The sequence below is a fragment of the Biomphalaria glabrata genome, chromosome 9 (genome assembly GCF_947242115.1).
Source record: "Biomphalaria glabrata chromosome 9, xgBioGlab47.1, whole genome shotgun sequence".
In the NCBI taxonomy this organism is placed as follows: Eukaryota; Metazoa; Mollusca; class Gastropoda; family Planorbidae; genus Biomphalaria; species Biomphalaria glabrata.
This window is the reverse complement of record NC_074719.1, coordinates 31,839,657-31,855,093: the sequence shown is the minus strand read 5'-3', so window position 1 is coordinate 31,855,093 and position 15,437 is coordinate 31,839,657. Positions and strand designations below refer to the sequence as shown.

General features: G+C 38.2%; 2 protein-coding genes across 21 annotated transcripts in view; one reads left to right on the top strand and one right to left on the bottom strand.

Annotated features, from left to right (window-relative positions):
- The window catches only part of LOC106076093 (uncharacterized), a 320,041-nt gene that overhangs the window by 132,601 nt on the left and 172,003 nt on the right, over positions 1–15,437 (bottom strand). The window lies entirely within an intron of this gene.
- LOC106066997 (uncharacterized) overlaps positions 1–15,437 on the top strand; it is a 35,821-nt gene that overhangs the window by 9,982 nt on the left and 10,402 nt on the right. For 5 of the 20 annotated variants that reach the window (XR_008779957.1, XR_008779956.1, XR_008779958.1 and 2 more), the window contains exons 4-7: positions 5,560–6,076; positions 12,069–12,141; positions 12,578–12,640; positions 13,472–13,542. Coding sequence is in view for 11 of the 20 variants with exons in the window: in XM_056042461.1 (XP_055898436.1) it covers positions 6,026–6,076; positions 12,069–12,141; positions 13,472–13,542 (195 nt within the window). In the remaining 9 variants the exon portion in view is untranslated. Of the gene's footprint in view, positions 1–4,181; positions 6,077–12,001; positions 12,142–12,577; positions 12,641–13,471; positions 13,543–15,437 lie in introns of those variants that run through there. The other 15 variants (XR_008779961.1, XM_056042461.1, XM_056042464.1 and 12 more) reach the window with 6 other exon arrangements.

Here is a 15,437-nt window from a genome sequence, read left to right as displayed (position 1 = left end):
TATTGAATGACACCCCAAAATGACAATTTTAGTGAATATATTTCCGTATATTTTAAGGACTTTCTCGTATATTTTGAGTTTTCGGGAGATTTCCAGGAGTTCCTGGTAAATCGACATGAGGGCACGGGAAATTTGTTTTAAGTTATAAAATGATTTTATTTAATAATTTGTTTCAATTAGCGCGGGTCCTATGAAAGTGCGGATCCTTTGAAATTGGGGGCCAACTGCGGTCGCATGGGTTGCATTGGCTTAAGGCCGGCCTTGAAATATCATAATGATTCTGTTTCCTACATAGATCCCGCTCAATAGCTAGAATTACCAAATGTTTCAATCTATCTTTGAGAATTGTTGGCCTCAAGTAATTCTTCATTAGTGTGAGTTGCGAGAAGCTTCTTTCACCAGATTACACAATTACTGCTAATGCATAATGCCGTTTTTATTTTTCGCGCGTAGGATTGGCTTTTTCCATATTGAATGACACCCCAAAATGACCATTTTGTTTCTATATATTTCCGAATATTTTAAGGACTTTTTTAGTATATTTTGCAATTTCAGGAGATTTCCAGGAGCTCCTGGTAAATCGACAGGTGGGTTTGGGAAATCTGTTTTTAAGTTATAAAATGGTTTAATTTAATAATTACCTTGAATTAGCGCGGGTCCCATGAAAGTGCGGATCCTTCGGTCGCATATGTTGCAGTGGCCTAAGACCGGCTCTGTATAATAACGGCGTATCGCCGGTCGACTAGTTACATATAGTGTAATAAACTTGGTGGGGACACAGATGGGGATAGTGGTCTGTGTGTAGACAGCCAACGCTAATCGACCCAGGCCAGCGCTAGAAGAGCGGTCAACCGTGACGAGTTACGACGGTCAGCCGAGACAGTTTAAGAAGGATGTGTTGTGAGTAGAGTTCAGGCTCTTCACGAGGGATGTGGTCATGTTCTTAGAAGGTCAGAAGGGTTCTAGAAGGCCAGCAGGTATCCTATATAAGGAACGGGGGTGTCACAATCAAGACGATTCAGTACAACGGCTCAGTAAGTCGGAGACGAGACGGAGAGGCCAGTGCAAGAGTTGATACGGCGGTACGGCTATTAACGGAGAGATATTTGTACAGTCTTGTGTTATGTGTTGCCGATTGTACAATATTGGCTTTGATTTATTGGACATTAAATTATTACGTTATTTGGAGCCCTGAGTTGTCAAGTTCTTTCAGTTGGTGGTGTCGTGTGGTGCAGTTTGCAGAGAGCCTGAATAGTGAGATTCGTTACAATATTCTTTTTAGAGTTTTTGTTGCGTGGCCAATCCGCTAATAATTTTATGCCAAAGATATTTTTAACTGTTGAATTTCTAGGAAAATCTTTAAAGGTGTTTTATCCAGATCCGTCGCTACACACTGAGTGTCTAATTGCCACGTAATTTAATAAAAGGAATTGTAAAATTTTAGTTTCATAAGGAACGATATTTTAGCATAAGTAGCTATATAATCATTGAAAACCTTTAACTGGCTTTATTTACAATTTTTAGAAGGAAGTTATGAAGCTTAGTATAGCAATTGCTATTTTCAATAACTACCGAGCATCAGAAAAACGTTAGTGTATGTCGTCTCTGTCAGCTAAAGACAATGAATTTTATTTGCACAACTAAAAGTCTAGATCTATGTCTGTATTTAATGCAATGTCTAATGATCTGTAATTTTATCCGGTACGTGATGTTTTCGCGCAGCCGTTTTGGTGCGACCGTTTTGGCGCGAGACCTTTTGGCGCAAGGGACGTTTTGGCGCGAGGTACTCTGGTTTTCATTTAAGAAACACGTAACATGTAAAATAAAGTTTAATTCACGTTACTATATTATTGTATCATTTGTATGTATAGTATAAGTTCTATCCCCATTAACTGATTTTTTTTTACAAAGGTTGGTCTTTTTAAAATAAGTCTAATTTCTACATGAGACCATCGTAATGACATGCCTCTTTCTTCCCCCTGAATTACATGTGAGTTCTGAAAAGCACATTGGATTAAATCCATTGATTTCAATTTCCAAAAGACATTTTAAAAATTATTGACATTAGTTTAATATCCTCACAAGCTAAGAAACTTTAAAAGAGAAAACTTTATTTGAAAAAAAAATAATTTGGGTAAGGTTGCTTTGGATGAAACGTCTTGTTCTGGTGCAGATAAAGGGGGGATCAACCGAAGATAATAACTTTACCGAGTATATTTTAAATACCATATGGAGATACCATAAATGTAATCAATTAACCTTCAGTAGTTTGGGAGGGCAACCTATTTTCCTCAGGAGTTTGAAAGGGCCACTTCTGCTGACCATGTCAAATGCTTTAGTCAGATCAACAAAAATGATGTAAAAGGTCTGTCTCTCTCTCTGAATTTCTCCTGCAGTAGTCGTAGAGAAGATATCATGTCTATAGTGGATCTACCACTCCTGAATCCACACTGAGACTCTGGGTACTCTAGAAGCTATCACTTGCATCACGAATGTCCTGTGGGACATGACCTGTTTCCCAACAGCGGCAGAGGAGAATATAGAGTTCAGGGAGCAGGAGTGATTCGTTGACTTTAACTACTTCCTCTGGGATACCATCACTCCCAGGAGATTTTCTATTTTTTATGCAGTTAATTGCTTTTTTGAGGTCACTAAGGCTTGGAAGCTCATCTAGGCTTTCCAGTACTGGAAGATCTAGTAGAGAAGCCAGGGCGACATCGTCTACTGTATTCTGTGTGGCATAGACTTCGAGGTAGTGTTTTGGGACAACATATTGCTGACTAGCAGTACTAAAGCCCTAGTCAACCTGACCTGTGTGTTGAGCACCTTGTTGTACGGTAGTGAAACATGGTCAACCTACTCATGGCAGGAAAAAAGCTGAATGTCTTCCACCTCCTATGCCTAAGGCGGATCTTTAAAATAAGGTGGCAAGATAAGATAACCAATGAGGAAGTGCTACAAAGAGCAGGGTGCCAGGACATCCGCTCTGTTATCAGCAACAGACGCCTTGGCTGGCTTGGCCACGTTCGTAGAATGCCAGTAGGTCGACATCCACAAGACATCCTGTATGGCGATCTAATAGAAGGCAGGAGAGCCGCTGGTCGCCCACTTTTACGTTATACGGATGTATGCAAACGCGACATGAAACTCTTCAAAATCGACACTGGCAACTGGGAAGAGGTGGCACTGGCAAAGGGAAAAGATCGTCTCTCGAGACGTAAAATGCCACCAAAAAAAATCAAAAAAAAAATCAATTAACCAGTTTGTGTTAACCAAAAAAGAAAAGCTTCCATTTAGTTGAAATCAAAGTTTCACTTGGTTTACGTTTGGACATGCGCCAATTAAAAACCTAGTACGGTACTCAGATAACCCCCCCCCCCCCTCTCTCGTCATTTTTCAGATGAGTGATAGGATCATAGCGTACCCGGTACTGAGAAAGCTAAAAGCATGAAATAAACAAACATGCACACGTCTAATTGTTAAAGAAAATGATGTGAAACACAAACATGCATGCAATAAATGATAAGTTGCATTAATTAATGGTCATGGTGTGAATTATGAATGGCTTCCTGGTTTGGGGTAATGTCTCTAGATATGTGGTTTCGAAAGTCCCGGGTACAAATCCTTTCCGCCGCAATCCTAGTGTGTTATAATTCTTATTTCTGAGGGAACATTCAAAACATTTTAAATATACAAAGTATGAAAGATCAGACCTCTATTGGGACATGACATTTACATATTTGCCCCACCATCATAAACTAAAAATGAGATGTGCGACACACACATGATGGTATTCATCCTTTTTCATTTTTCTTTTAGTTGATGGTACTACAAATTAAACAAATCATTTTTGTTTTTATTTGAATTTGCTTCAAATTTTTCTATTAGTGTTTTGTTTTGATTTGGACAATATTGAAATCTACACTCACGTTATAATGAGATTTAACAATAATTACAGAAACTAATAAAAAAAAATGGAGACAAATATCTCTTGTTCTCTCTATGAAAAATACGTCAGACACTTACTATACATAGGCAGTGCTTTTTTTGTGACGGTACGCACCGATGCGAAAAAAATTAATACTTTTCTTGCATTTTAACTATTATTATTAATTTATTAGTATTTAAAAGGCAATTTATCAATGATTACCGGCACCTATTTTGTTATAAAAAGACATAGGTTCATTTGCCCTAAAAGCCTGCTCTGAAAATGATCTACAGAACATTGTCAGTGACTTTTCAAGAACATGCTAAGACTTTGGCCTCACTATAAACACAAAAAAAAGACTAACGTCTTATATCTGCCTGCTCCAAGAAAAGCCTACTCGGATTCAAGCATCAACATAAATGGACTGGATATAAATGCATTGGACAGAGTTACCTATCTTAGCAGCACACTCTCCAGAAACGGAAAGATCGATAATGAAATCGACCTGCGTCTCGCCTAGGCCAGTGCATCCTATGGCAGACTGTCTAAAAATGTCTGGAACAGACGAGGTATCACCACAAAAGCAAAGCTAGGGATTTATCGAGCAGTCATCCTCCGTACATTGCTCTACGCCTAAGAAATGAGGACACAACATGCCCAAAACCTCAACTACTTCCATATGATCTGTCTCAGAAGAATTCTAAACGTTAAATAGCAAGACAAAATACATAGTAGATACTGAAGTCCTTCGAAGAGCGGGCCTGCAAAGCATCCACACAATCCTGATGCAGTCCCAGCTGCGATGGGCTGGACACGTCTGCAGAATGGAAGACCGCCGTACACATAATCGACTCTTGTATGGCCAATTAAGAGAACTAATTTGCGTTCGCAATGTGGACAAAGAAATCGTTTAGAGACGCCCTCAAAGCTTCTCTGAAAACCTTCAGCATCAAACCAAACATCTGGGAGACAGAAGCACATGACACAGCATCATGGCGTTGCGCTGGCGCACAAATTGCTGAAGAAAAGAGAACAGCGTTGGCAGAAGAATAGTGCCAGAGAAAAAAAACAAGGCCCACGACACTAGCTCCAGCTGGAATAGCCTGCCCAGTGTGCTGCCATTCATTTCAGGCTTACATAGGTCTCAGCAGCCACGTGAGGAGGCACAAAACCCCAGTGCAAAGCCCTCAGCCACCTGAATGAACTAACCACGATGGACGAACTATATACGTATCATTTATGTTTAGGGAAATAATACAATGAACATAAACAATGTGATCAAAACATTTCGAGCCCAAAAGGCTGCGCCAAAACAACCATCGCCCTAAAACGGCTGTGCCAAATCAGTCGCGTCAATCGGTCGCGCCAAAACGGTTGCGCCAAAACGTGCTGTTTCGATTTTTTTTTCAATCTATAGAGATGCTCTATTTATAAAAATGGCGTATGTACATTATTGTTAGTGACATTTAAATAACCTAAATTTGTTAAAGTTATCAATTCATGGTAGGATATTATGCTAACCAGATTAATTGAGCTATTTTATTTAAGGTTAAACTTAACTTTTCAAGAAATAAAAAAGTAATCATCTTATTTAAGAACCTTTGAAGTTCTATGACTTTCTGTAACTATAGGACGACAACAAGAATGAGTTCATTCGATGGATCTCATGATTCGAAATGTCAAGTATTTCCAACCAGTGACCTACAATTTAGTCCACTTAGCTGACACAAAAAGTATTGATCGCTCACGATACCATCACAATGACGTTATGTATACACTTTAAGAAAACTTTCCCAAGCAGATAAAATCAAGTGTGGACTGAGACTAAAACTCAGAACGGAAGTGACATCTTACAACACTTTGACCTTTGTCCTCAGACTTGTAGGAAGAACAAAGATGTTGAGATAAGACACATACTATATAAACGTAGAGGTCATCAATCTAGTCTCAATGCCATGGTTGTTAACTCTTACATACTACTAGAAACTTTGAGTATACCCGCCCAAACTATTGAAGTCTGACTTGCTATCCTCGTCTGTTAGTTTACATTGACTTTGATACTTACGTTAAGCACATCTGGGCTCTCTATTACCTTATATGATTAGGACTTACATTATGGATGGAACTGAACTTCAGGAAAATTTACATGTAAGCCTTTTTTTTTAAATATATCATTTAAACTTCATTGTTTGCTTTCATTCTTTTCATGAAGACCAGAACAGAACAATTGTAAGAAAAGTGTATCCCACACTCTATACAACTGTATCAGCGCGGCTTGTGTACTAAAGAGAGGAAACAAGATCAGGACCCCCCCCCCCTGACTGTTGAAGTCAATAATGATTTTGTGTGAGTGTGTTTAGGGATGGGTTTCACTGAACGATATTAACACATGGTATTAAAACTAGAAACAGACTTCCGGTATTCATCAAGATAATAAACATGTTTTTATTTCAGATGCCATGTTAGGTTGTCGTGAGAACCTATTCAAAGTAGTTTAAGCAAAAAGTATTGTGTTTTGGGCAGAGTTTAAAGTGTTACAGTACTACAAGCCACCCATCATTCCATTCAAACTAACAGAATATTTTTTGAAAAACTAAAACCTATTTGGATAGTTTCTCAATTCAATGCTTTGTATTTAATTCAGTATGTGCTCTAAATGACTAATAATCTGTTTTGTGTGACTCATTGTGATAGCAAGTAATCAACACATGTCAATTACTTCTTTGTTGCCAAGTCCCGCTATCAATGTCTTTAATTTTCTCACTTTATACAACTCATAGTTTTCTCTTTAAAACCAGAAAATCATGTTAAATCTGAACTAAATATCATCATCATCATCAAACTACATTAGAGTGAGGGCTTGAGAGGCTCAAATCCTCTCTTGCAAAAGCCCTGGACAGAAACCCTGCTGTCTTGCCTAGGGCATACATGCAACCATACAGGTCGAGAATTTTGGGTTTCCCAGACCTGTCGAGACGCAGATCAGCAAGTCTGGGGCAGTCAAACAGAATATGAGGCACGGTTTCCTCTTCTTCCCCGCAGCGGGGGCACCGTGAATCAAAATTTGGCCATGGCCGCGAGAAATATGAGCCAACAGTACAGTGGCCTGTCCTGCACTGTGCTATAATAGCTTGCTCAGGCCTGGACAGCCTCCACCACGGGGAATTGCGGTCAGGGCGCCTCATGCGCTCCCAGACTCCACGGGCTTTTTGGGACTTGTCCCAGCACTCAAACCACTTTTCCATTTCTGTTTTTTGTATTATAGCCAGGGCTTGATGAAAGCTTACAGCCTGATCAGTGGGTGGAATTTGCCCTCCCTGGTGGGCCAAAGAGTCTGCGATTGTGTTGCCAGTCACACCTATGTGACTCGGTACCCACTGCATTATTACAGGGGTGCCATAGCGTTGTTTGATGTTATGTGAAGCCATGATGACAGTGTTGATGTTGGGGGGCCATGGTCCGGGGCTTTGCAAAGCCTGTAGTACAGATTTTGAGTCAGTGACCACAAAAATCTGTGTTGCCCTCAAATGTCCCTCGCCGAGTTGAGAGTCAATGACTTTTAAGGCTTCACAGACTGCCATGGTCTCCGCATCAAAACTGCAAACACTACCACATGGTCCAAAGATTTTGACTGTGTAAGAGCCAAGAAAGTCAATGTAGGCTCCATAGCCTGCTCTTCCAGAATCTATTGATGCCGACCCATCAGTGTATGCAAAAATAGCACTGGGCTTGAAGGTATTAATGGTCTCCAGAGCTAGGATTTGAAGGTCGTTAGATGAACGGCTTTGCTTAGTGGCATTAGGGTCTACTAATTTCAAGCGTATGTCTGGGGTTGTTGGGCGACACCAAGGGGGAAGGGGATGAAAGCGTTGAATGTTTTGTCGGTTGGTGGAGAGGCCAGTTTCATCAGATAGTCTAGTGGCATGATGCATAAAAGACTGCATCTGGATACGTCTTCTGCATCCCCAACCATCCACTAGTTTTCTAGCTGGGAGGTATTCATCCAGCCTTTTATACCGCTCATAGCAGGTCAGTACTGACCTTTCCCTCCTAAGGGTTAGTGGACCTACATTAGCCATTATTTCAGCCGCATTTACTGGACTTGTCCTAAAGGTTCCACAGACAAATCTTAGTGCTTGGGACTGTATTTTATCAAGTTGTTCAAGAGCAGTCCTAGAGCCATAAATTTGCACAGGTAGGCTGTAGTCTATCTGTGATCGGACTGCTCCTAAATACAGGGATCGGAGCATGTCTGCTCGGGCTCCCCACTTCGTGGATGCCAACTTCCGCACAATGCAAAGTTTCCCTGAGGCCTTTCTTACAACATCCTGGATGTGCTCACACATTTTTAGTTTGCGATCTAAAGTTACACCAAGGTACTTGGGTAGCTTTTCCATGCTGAGAGCCACTCCGTTGAGGGAGAGCTGGAAAGGTTGCCAGAGAATGCCAGTCCCGAGCGTGAACAGAGACTAGACCGTCTTGGAGGTGTTTATTTCTAGCCTCCATTTTTGTGTGTATGAGCAGAGCGTATGGAGGTCTTCTTGTAGCACTTTTTGTATAGAGGTTGCGCTCCTTCCGGATTTCCAAAGGACAACATCATCAGCATATAGCAGCTTTTGGCATTTTAGCTGAGCCGGTAGGTCATTTATGAAGGCCATGAAAAGGGCGCATGACAGGACGGAGCCCTGGGGGAGGCCGTGCTCGAGGGTTATTTCCCCTGAGACATCTCCGTACATCCTTGTTCTTATTGTACGCTCTTGTAGGAAGTCTCTAATCCAGTAATATATCCGTCCCCGCACCCCCACGGCTCTTATCTTATGAAGCAAACCAGGCCGCCATACTTTATCATATGCCTGTTTTAAGTCAATGAAGACTGCGTATGTGCTTTCGGTCCTTTGGAATCCATCTGCTACACTCTGCACAAAGATGTACTTGGTCTATAGCGGACATTCCAGCCCTGAAACCAGCCTGTTCTGGAGCTATAAGACGGGCACTCTCAAGGTATCAAACCAGACGCTCATTTACCATTTTTTCAGCCATCTTTCCCACACAAGATGTGAGTGAGATGGGCCTGTAGCCCTCAGCAGTGGAAGTATCTTTTCCCTTTTTTGGTATAGGAATAATGGTGGCACGTTTCCAGGCCCTGGGCAGATGGTCCATCTGCCCAGGTTCTATTTACGAATGCCAAGAGCACGGCCCTTCCTAAATATAGCCTCGAGGGGGAGAAGGGAAGTTCTTTGCAGCTGTTGAGATGTGGTTTGGTTTATTGTTTCTCAGTGACTTTAGTACTAGTCTTAGACTAATCTTAGACTTTTGTCTTATTCCTTATGTTAGTTTTGTTGTATACCTGAGGATTAAAAAAAATATAACACATTTCTAAAATTGATTGCGTCCTAATGTCTTTTTTTTTAAATGTCTGTTGAAAGACTTCAATTATATCTATTGCAATCCTAAAGCAACTCTGTGCTGAGTGATGTTTGCATCTACTTCGGTTTTCGTTTTGTTTTTTTTACTTTTTTAAAAAATCAGGTTGTCCCAATAGGGTTTGTTGGACTAGTCCGTTTCGTTTCTTTGATTAAAAAGTATTGGGCCGGAAGTGGCTTTTTTCCTTATATATCTTTGCATTTTTCAGTTCTCTTTTTAAATGAAACTGACATTATTATGCTATGATTTTAAGGTTGCCTGATAGAGAAAAAAAATTTGCACAAAATACGGGTAGTTGTGATCAAACCCGATAGAGGCTATAAAAAGAAAAGACCTGAAACTAGCTCGTAAAACTACACATTTACAGTACTTTATTTGATGAGTATTTTACCAAAGATCTGTGTTTTTTTTTTTTTAGGACTAGCTTATTTCAAGTACCCGGCATTTTCCGATACACAATTTCATACACAAAATAATTGTTGAAAAAAATTGTAGTGATTTTAAACTTTAAATGACTATTTAAAAAGTTGTTATTCTAACCAATTTTGAATATTATTTTGTTATGAATGTCACTGTCTATTTTGTGTTTGTTCTAGTTTCTTAAATTTTTCTTGTGTAAAGGGGTCGTTTTTCTCCTAATGGGTATACCTGATTTCTCCAAGCAGCCTTTGTAAAATATTGGTCCTAAATAATGCTATGTTTATAAACGAAAAATCGCATGGCTGCATTTTGATGAATGTACGTGTTAGTTCAATATATTTTATATTACTAGGTAACTATAAATAACCGCATAAATAGACGTAAGTTTCATTTTTTTTTCTGTTAGACAAAGTCGTATGGCAAATTTTTGTTTATATCCTAATTCTAAAAAGGAATAATAATAGAATTATACAGTAAAAATAATCACTAAGTTTTTTTTTAATAGTTCTGAAAGTCTAACTGATAAGATTACAAAGAGAGTTTGTGTTTTTGCAGATGTACACAAGCTACACTATGAGTCAGTCCATCTCTTCTAATTGTTTAGAAATGAGTGTAAAAATGTAGGCTTCGATATTTTTAGCCTGAATTTAAGAAGTTACAATCTTCAAACAACTAATATATTGCCTCTTCCATAAAACTTTGTATTTAAAAAATAAATTAATCCAATGCTCGAAATCCTGCTTGTATAATTAGGCCCTATTTAAATCGATCCGGTATCAATGTATTAAGTAGCAATAACCCCGCAAAAAAAAATGAAAGAAGATTGAGATAAACATATATTTTTGTGACGTTACGCACCGGTACTGGGTACCGGCACCTTTTTTCAATGTCTGGAAAAATGATTACTTTTCTTGTAATTCAACGTTAATTGTTAATTTATTATTAGTTGAAAGCTAGGCAATCTATCACTGAGTACTGGCACCTATTTTTTATTTTTACAAAAAAAAAAAGCATTTTCTACACTTTCAGCCGACATGCCGTATTATTAACAACACCTCTATGTGAACTTCTCAATCATCTAGTCTTAGACAGTCATTATTTTAGACTAGATTTAAGTAGAGTTTAGACCTAGATCTAGTAGGCCTATACTATAAAAAAAGTAAAATAATCAGTCATTATAGACATCATTCGCAATTTTATTAGTAGGTCTAGGCATTGAAAAGTAAATTTATTAATAAACTATAATAGATCTATCATCTAAGTCTAAGTACTAACTTATTAAATAAGTCATTATAAGTAGAAGTATTATAATGTATATTGTATAGATCTAGATTGACTAGATTATAGATAGATGTATAGATATATCTCTAGTTTAGTAGATTAAGTATAGAGTATAGTAAACGTATTACAGTATTATTAGATCTATGTCTTATGTCTGTATCTAATAATCTAATAATTAAAAAAACTTTAGTCTTTATTAATATCTAGACTTTTTTCTAATAAAAACTGACTATAGGCATAGCATAGGCTAGACTTGGCAATCTAGACTCAAGATAGAATCTATACTATTACTAGATCTATTCGATTTTTATATATAGATCTAGACTAGAATTAGATTATAGATCTAAATATACTAATGGAGAGATGATATGAGGTGTTAGCTAATAGCGTTGCACAAGAAACAAACCTGGGTTTTTCTAAACTCTAATACTTGGTATGTAATAGTAAAACAGCACCTACCTAAATAAATCGTAACTAGCAATCAAAAACCTATATTTATTGTAGTATATATAGGTCTGTGGTTGTATTTTATATAGCCTTCGTAACTTCTTCTATAGAGAAATGACTTTTGTAATTTCTTTTAAAATGTAATACTTTAAAATTTCTGTCCGTCTTCTGCGCCTGTCTTCAAGAATGTCTTATCTTTGAGTCTCAAATGTTTGTCCCGCAACCTTTGTGAGATCTCTCTAACAAATAGAGTGATTGTAAATTTTATCTACTGTTATTTTTTTTTAACTTAATATGCATATAAACATATACGTCCTGTAGCTGAAATAAGTACAAATCATAGAATAACATGATTGTGAATTTTTACAAAATGTCCTTTGTTTCTTTGCTACTTAGGCAAGCTATCAATGTGTTGTTTTTTTTCAATGTTTCTAACTATTATAGAATTCTTGTGATATCTTTTTAAAACCAAATTTATAATGTTTTAATTTTTTAATAAAGACTACATTATAAATAGCAAGTAATCTACAAATATTTACGACATCGTTTGTGGTATCATTTCTTCTAGACATCAATATCTAGACTGTGTACGATGTTGAAGGAATTAAGTGAAAAAACTGTTGGACTGGAGGCGAAAATTGGTAAGTTCATAAAAAACTTTTTTTTTATTTGATAAATTTGTAAAGATAATAATACTAATGGCAATGTCTTCGATTCCGAAGAGTAAGGTTATATACAGTGCGACCTCCACAGCCCGGGTATCACAATGAGTCTCAGAGAGCATATTCCCTACAACGAAGTTGGTTAGTTGGGCAAGGTGTATTCTGGTAATTTTTTTTTCACGCTACTGACAGTGAGGCAATGCAACGGTATTTGAGCAGTTGGATTAGTCGCCTAGAGTGTACAAGGATATAATGGTTACATCGCGAAGTTAAGTCGGGAGACTGCATTTGTCCCAATCTAAAGTGAAGTTAATCTTTCCGTGAGAGCAGTATCACCCAGTCTAAAAACTTATGCTATCACATACTTTGTTTATAGTAATGGTAGGGCTGTAGTTATATTCTTGCTCTACTGCAGGTATTGTGAGGTCGTCGTCACCGTTGAGATGCTGATCAACATGTGCACGTGAATGGTAGTAAGGTAATATGAGGAGTGTCATTGAATTTGAGTGAGTTGGAGTGAGGCATTTGAAAGAATTGGGAGTTTGTGTTGGAGAGTTTGGTCTGAAGTTAAGGAAGTGTGTGACTTCATTTTGTTGAGAGAAATATTTGTTTTACTTTGTTTTAGAATATGAGTTGTTTTTTTCTGAGATAGGTAATCTTAGTTGTGTGTTTTAGGACTATCTAATTCACATCCTTGAATTTCATGTACATATATTCAATACTTTAACTAATTAACTATCTGCTCGAGTTGAGTTTTCTTTAAGAATATTATGGTGCTAGATGTATCTATTCATGTGTTCATGTCGGCAACTAACCAAGCTATAGAGTAGCTCGCTAGCGATCCAACTCGTAGATATCGACCTCACAACCACTCAAGGATACACATTTCTACAGGCGGTTTGAGCAAAGACCATGAAAGCAAGACGCAATAGCCTTATAAACCTCAACAAGATTTGGCTATTCGTCAAGTCCCCTTTTTACCTGTTTCCTTCTGGATTTAAGCAAGAGACTACTCAGAGACAACCTTTTGTCACTTAATAGCAAACTATAATGTTTTGTGCCTCGGTTCAGTGTGTCAGCCTTTTTGGTTAGCAGGACGAGGCATTTCCTAGAAGAGTCATAGACTAGTAAAATGTTACTTAGGCAGAACGGAGTGATTCAAAGAGCGCGTGTCAGCAGATCTTTATATGCGTTCTGAAAGCTCCAGCTTTAAAACGTTTACATGCAGAGTTTTGCTCTGTACAGGATTTTTTTAAATGCACAAAGCAATACTGTATATTAAAACAAAGAACTTTTTATATCCCATCAGATAATTTGACATCAAGATGTTGCTGTAAGAGAGACGAATCTCTTATTGGTCCCAGTGACGTCATCAAGCAGGTACGATGTACAATATCAATAAATATTAATTTTAAAATGTTTCTTAATTTCGACTCTTATTGCTTGAATATACAGAGAACTCTCTACATAGTCACCATAAAGAAGAATAAAAAATATTTAAAAAAAAAACAAACGACAATGGAATAAAAAAGAAATAAAGTTCCCCTTTCAAACCTTGCGAACTATAAGGCAGATGATATAAAGGTCATTTGTTTTCATGGCCGATGATTAAAGAGGGTATTGTGGAAAGTTCTCCTTCAACCGCCTTACTTTCCCCAACTAGATACCCAATAAAGTTGGGCTACTTCAGGGGCGCTCTTAAAATCAAGAAATTAAAAATTCCAGTCTTTTCAGAGATTCGGACCCGGGACCTCTCGGTTCGATATCAAAGCAATTTACTAGTCGGCCACCACACCCACGAAAAGAACCAATTACTGCTTTATATATCTATACTGCAAGAAGTATCTCCTTTTTCGTGAAAAAAATCAAATTAATGTAATACCTCTAATTGATTAAAATTGGTAAAATTTTTGATGATTCGTGTTTTTTTTTTTTGTCATGGACAAAGTATAAATGTTCAAACGTTCAAATTGGTTCAAGAATAGGAAGTGGGAGAAATAACGAGTGCAAAATTTGTACCAGACAGACAAAGTGAATAGATTGGAGCTTTGTTCAACAAATGAGTGCCATTACGTGTCGTGAATTACTGCGGTTACTTTATATTTTGATCATCCTAACACCCTGATCTTGTTTGATAGTTAACGCTAGAAGTTCTATCATACATGTATAAATGTAGATCATTTGCATAGTAAATCTGAATTGCTCTCTTTTGTAACTATCGCACGACACAAAGTTTTTTTTTCTTTCAACTACATCCAAGTTACGCCGGAATGTGATTAGATCTAAATCCTGAAATAGGTTTGAACATCTGTAGTGTCAATTAAGAAGCTAAATAGAAAAAGAAACACTATTTTGTCAATTATAATAGTTCACTCATTGTACCTTAGTGTAAATTTTGTGAATACAGAGAGTGAAACTGTAAAATATCAATCTCAAACTTTTGAAATCAATGAATGGATCTCCATTCTATCTTTAATGCTAACACGAGTTAGGTTTGACCGGAAGGAAGGTCGTAGGAGAGAGATCGAGAGTTCTGCTGAGTTGGAGAGTTCTGGTGAGTTGGAGAGTTCTGGTGAGTTGGAGAGTTCTAGTGAGTTGAAGAGTTCTGGTGAGTTGGAGAGTTCTGGTGAGTTGGAGAGTTCTGGTGAGTTGGAGAGGTCTAGTGAGTTGGAGAGTTCTAGTGAGTTGAAGAGTTCTGGTGAGTTGGAGAGTTCTGGTGAGTTGGAGAGTTCTGGTGAGTTGGAGAGGTCTAGTGAGTTGGAGAGTTCTAGTGAGTTGAAGAGTTCTGGTGAGTTGGAGAGTTCTGGTGAGTTGGAGAGTTCTGGTGAGTTGGAGAGGTCTAGTGAGTTGGAGAGTTCTAGTGAGTTGGAGAGTTCTGGTGAGTTGGAGAGTTCTAGTGAGTTGAAGAGTTCTGGTGAGTTGGAGAGTTCTATTGAGTTGGAGAGTTCTATTGAGTTGGAGAGTTCTAGTGAGTTGGAGAGTTCTGTTTAGTTGGAGAGTTCTGGTGAGTTGGAGAGTTCTGTTTAGTTGGAGAGTTCTAGTGAGTTGGAGAGTTCTGGTGAGTTGGAGAGTTCTGGTGAGTTGGAGAGTTCTGGTGACCTGGAGAGTTCCAGTGAGTTGGAGAGTTCTGGTGAGTTGGAGAGTTCTGGTGAGTTGGAGAGTTCTGGTGAGTTGGGGAGTTCTGGTGAGTTGGAGAGTTCTAGTGAGTTGGAGAGTTCTGGTGAGTTGGAGAGTTCTAGTGAGTTGGAGAGTTCTGGTGAGTTGGAGAGTTCTAG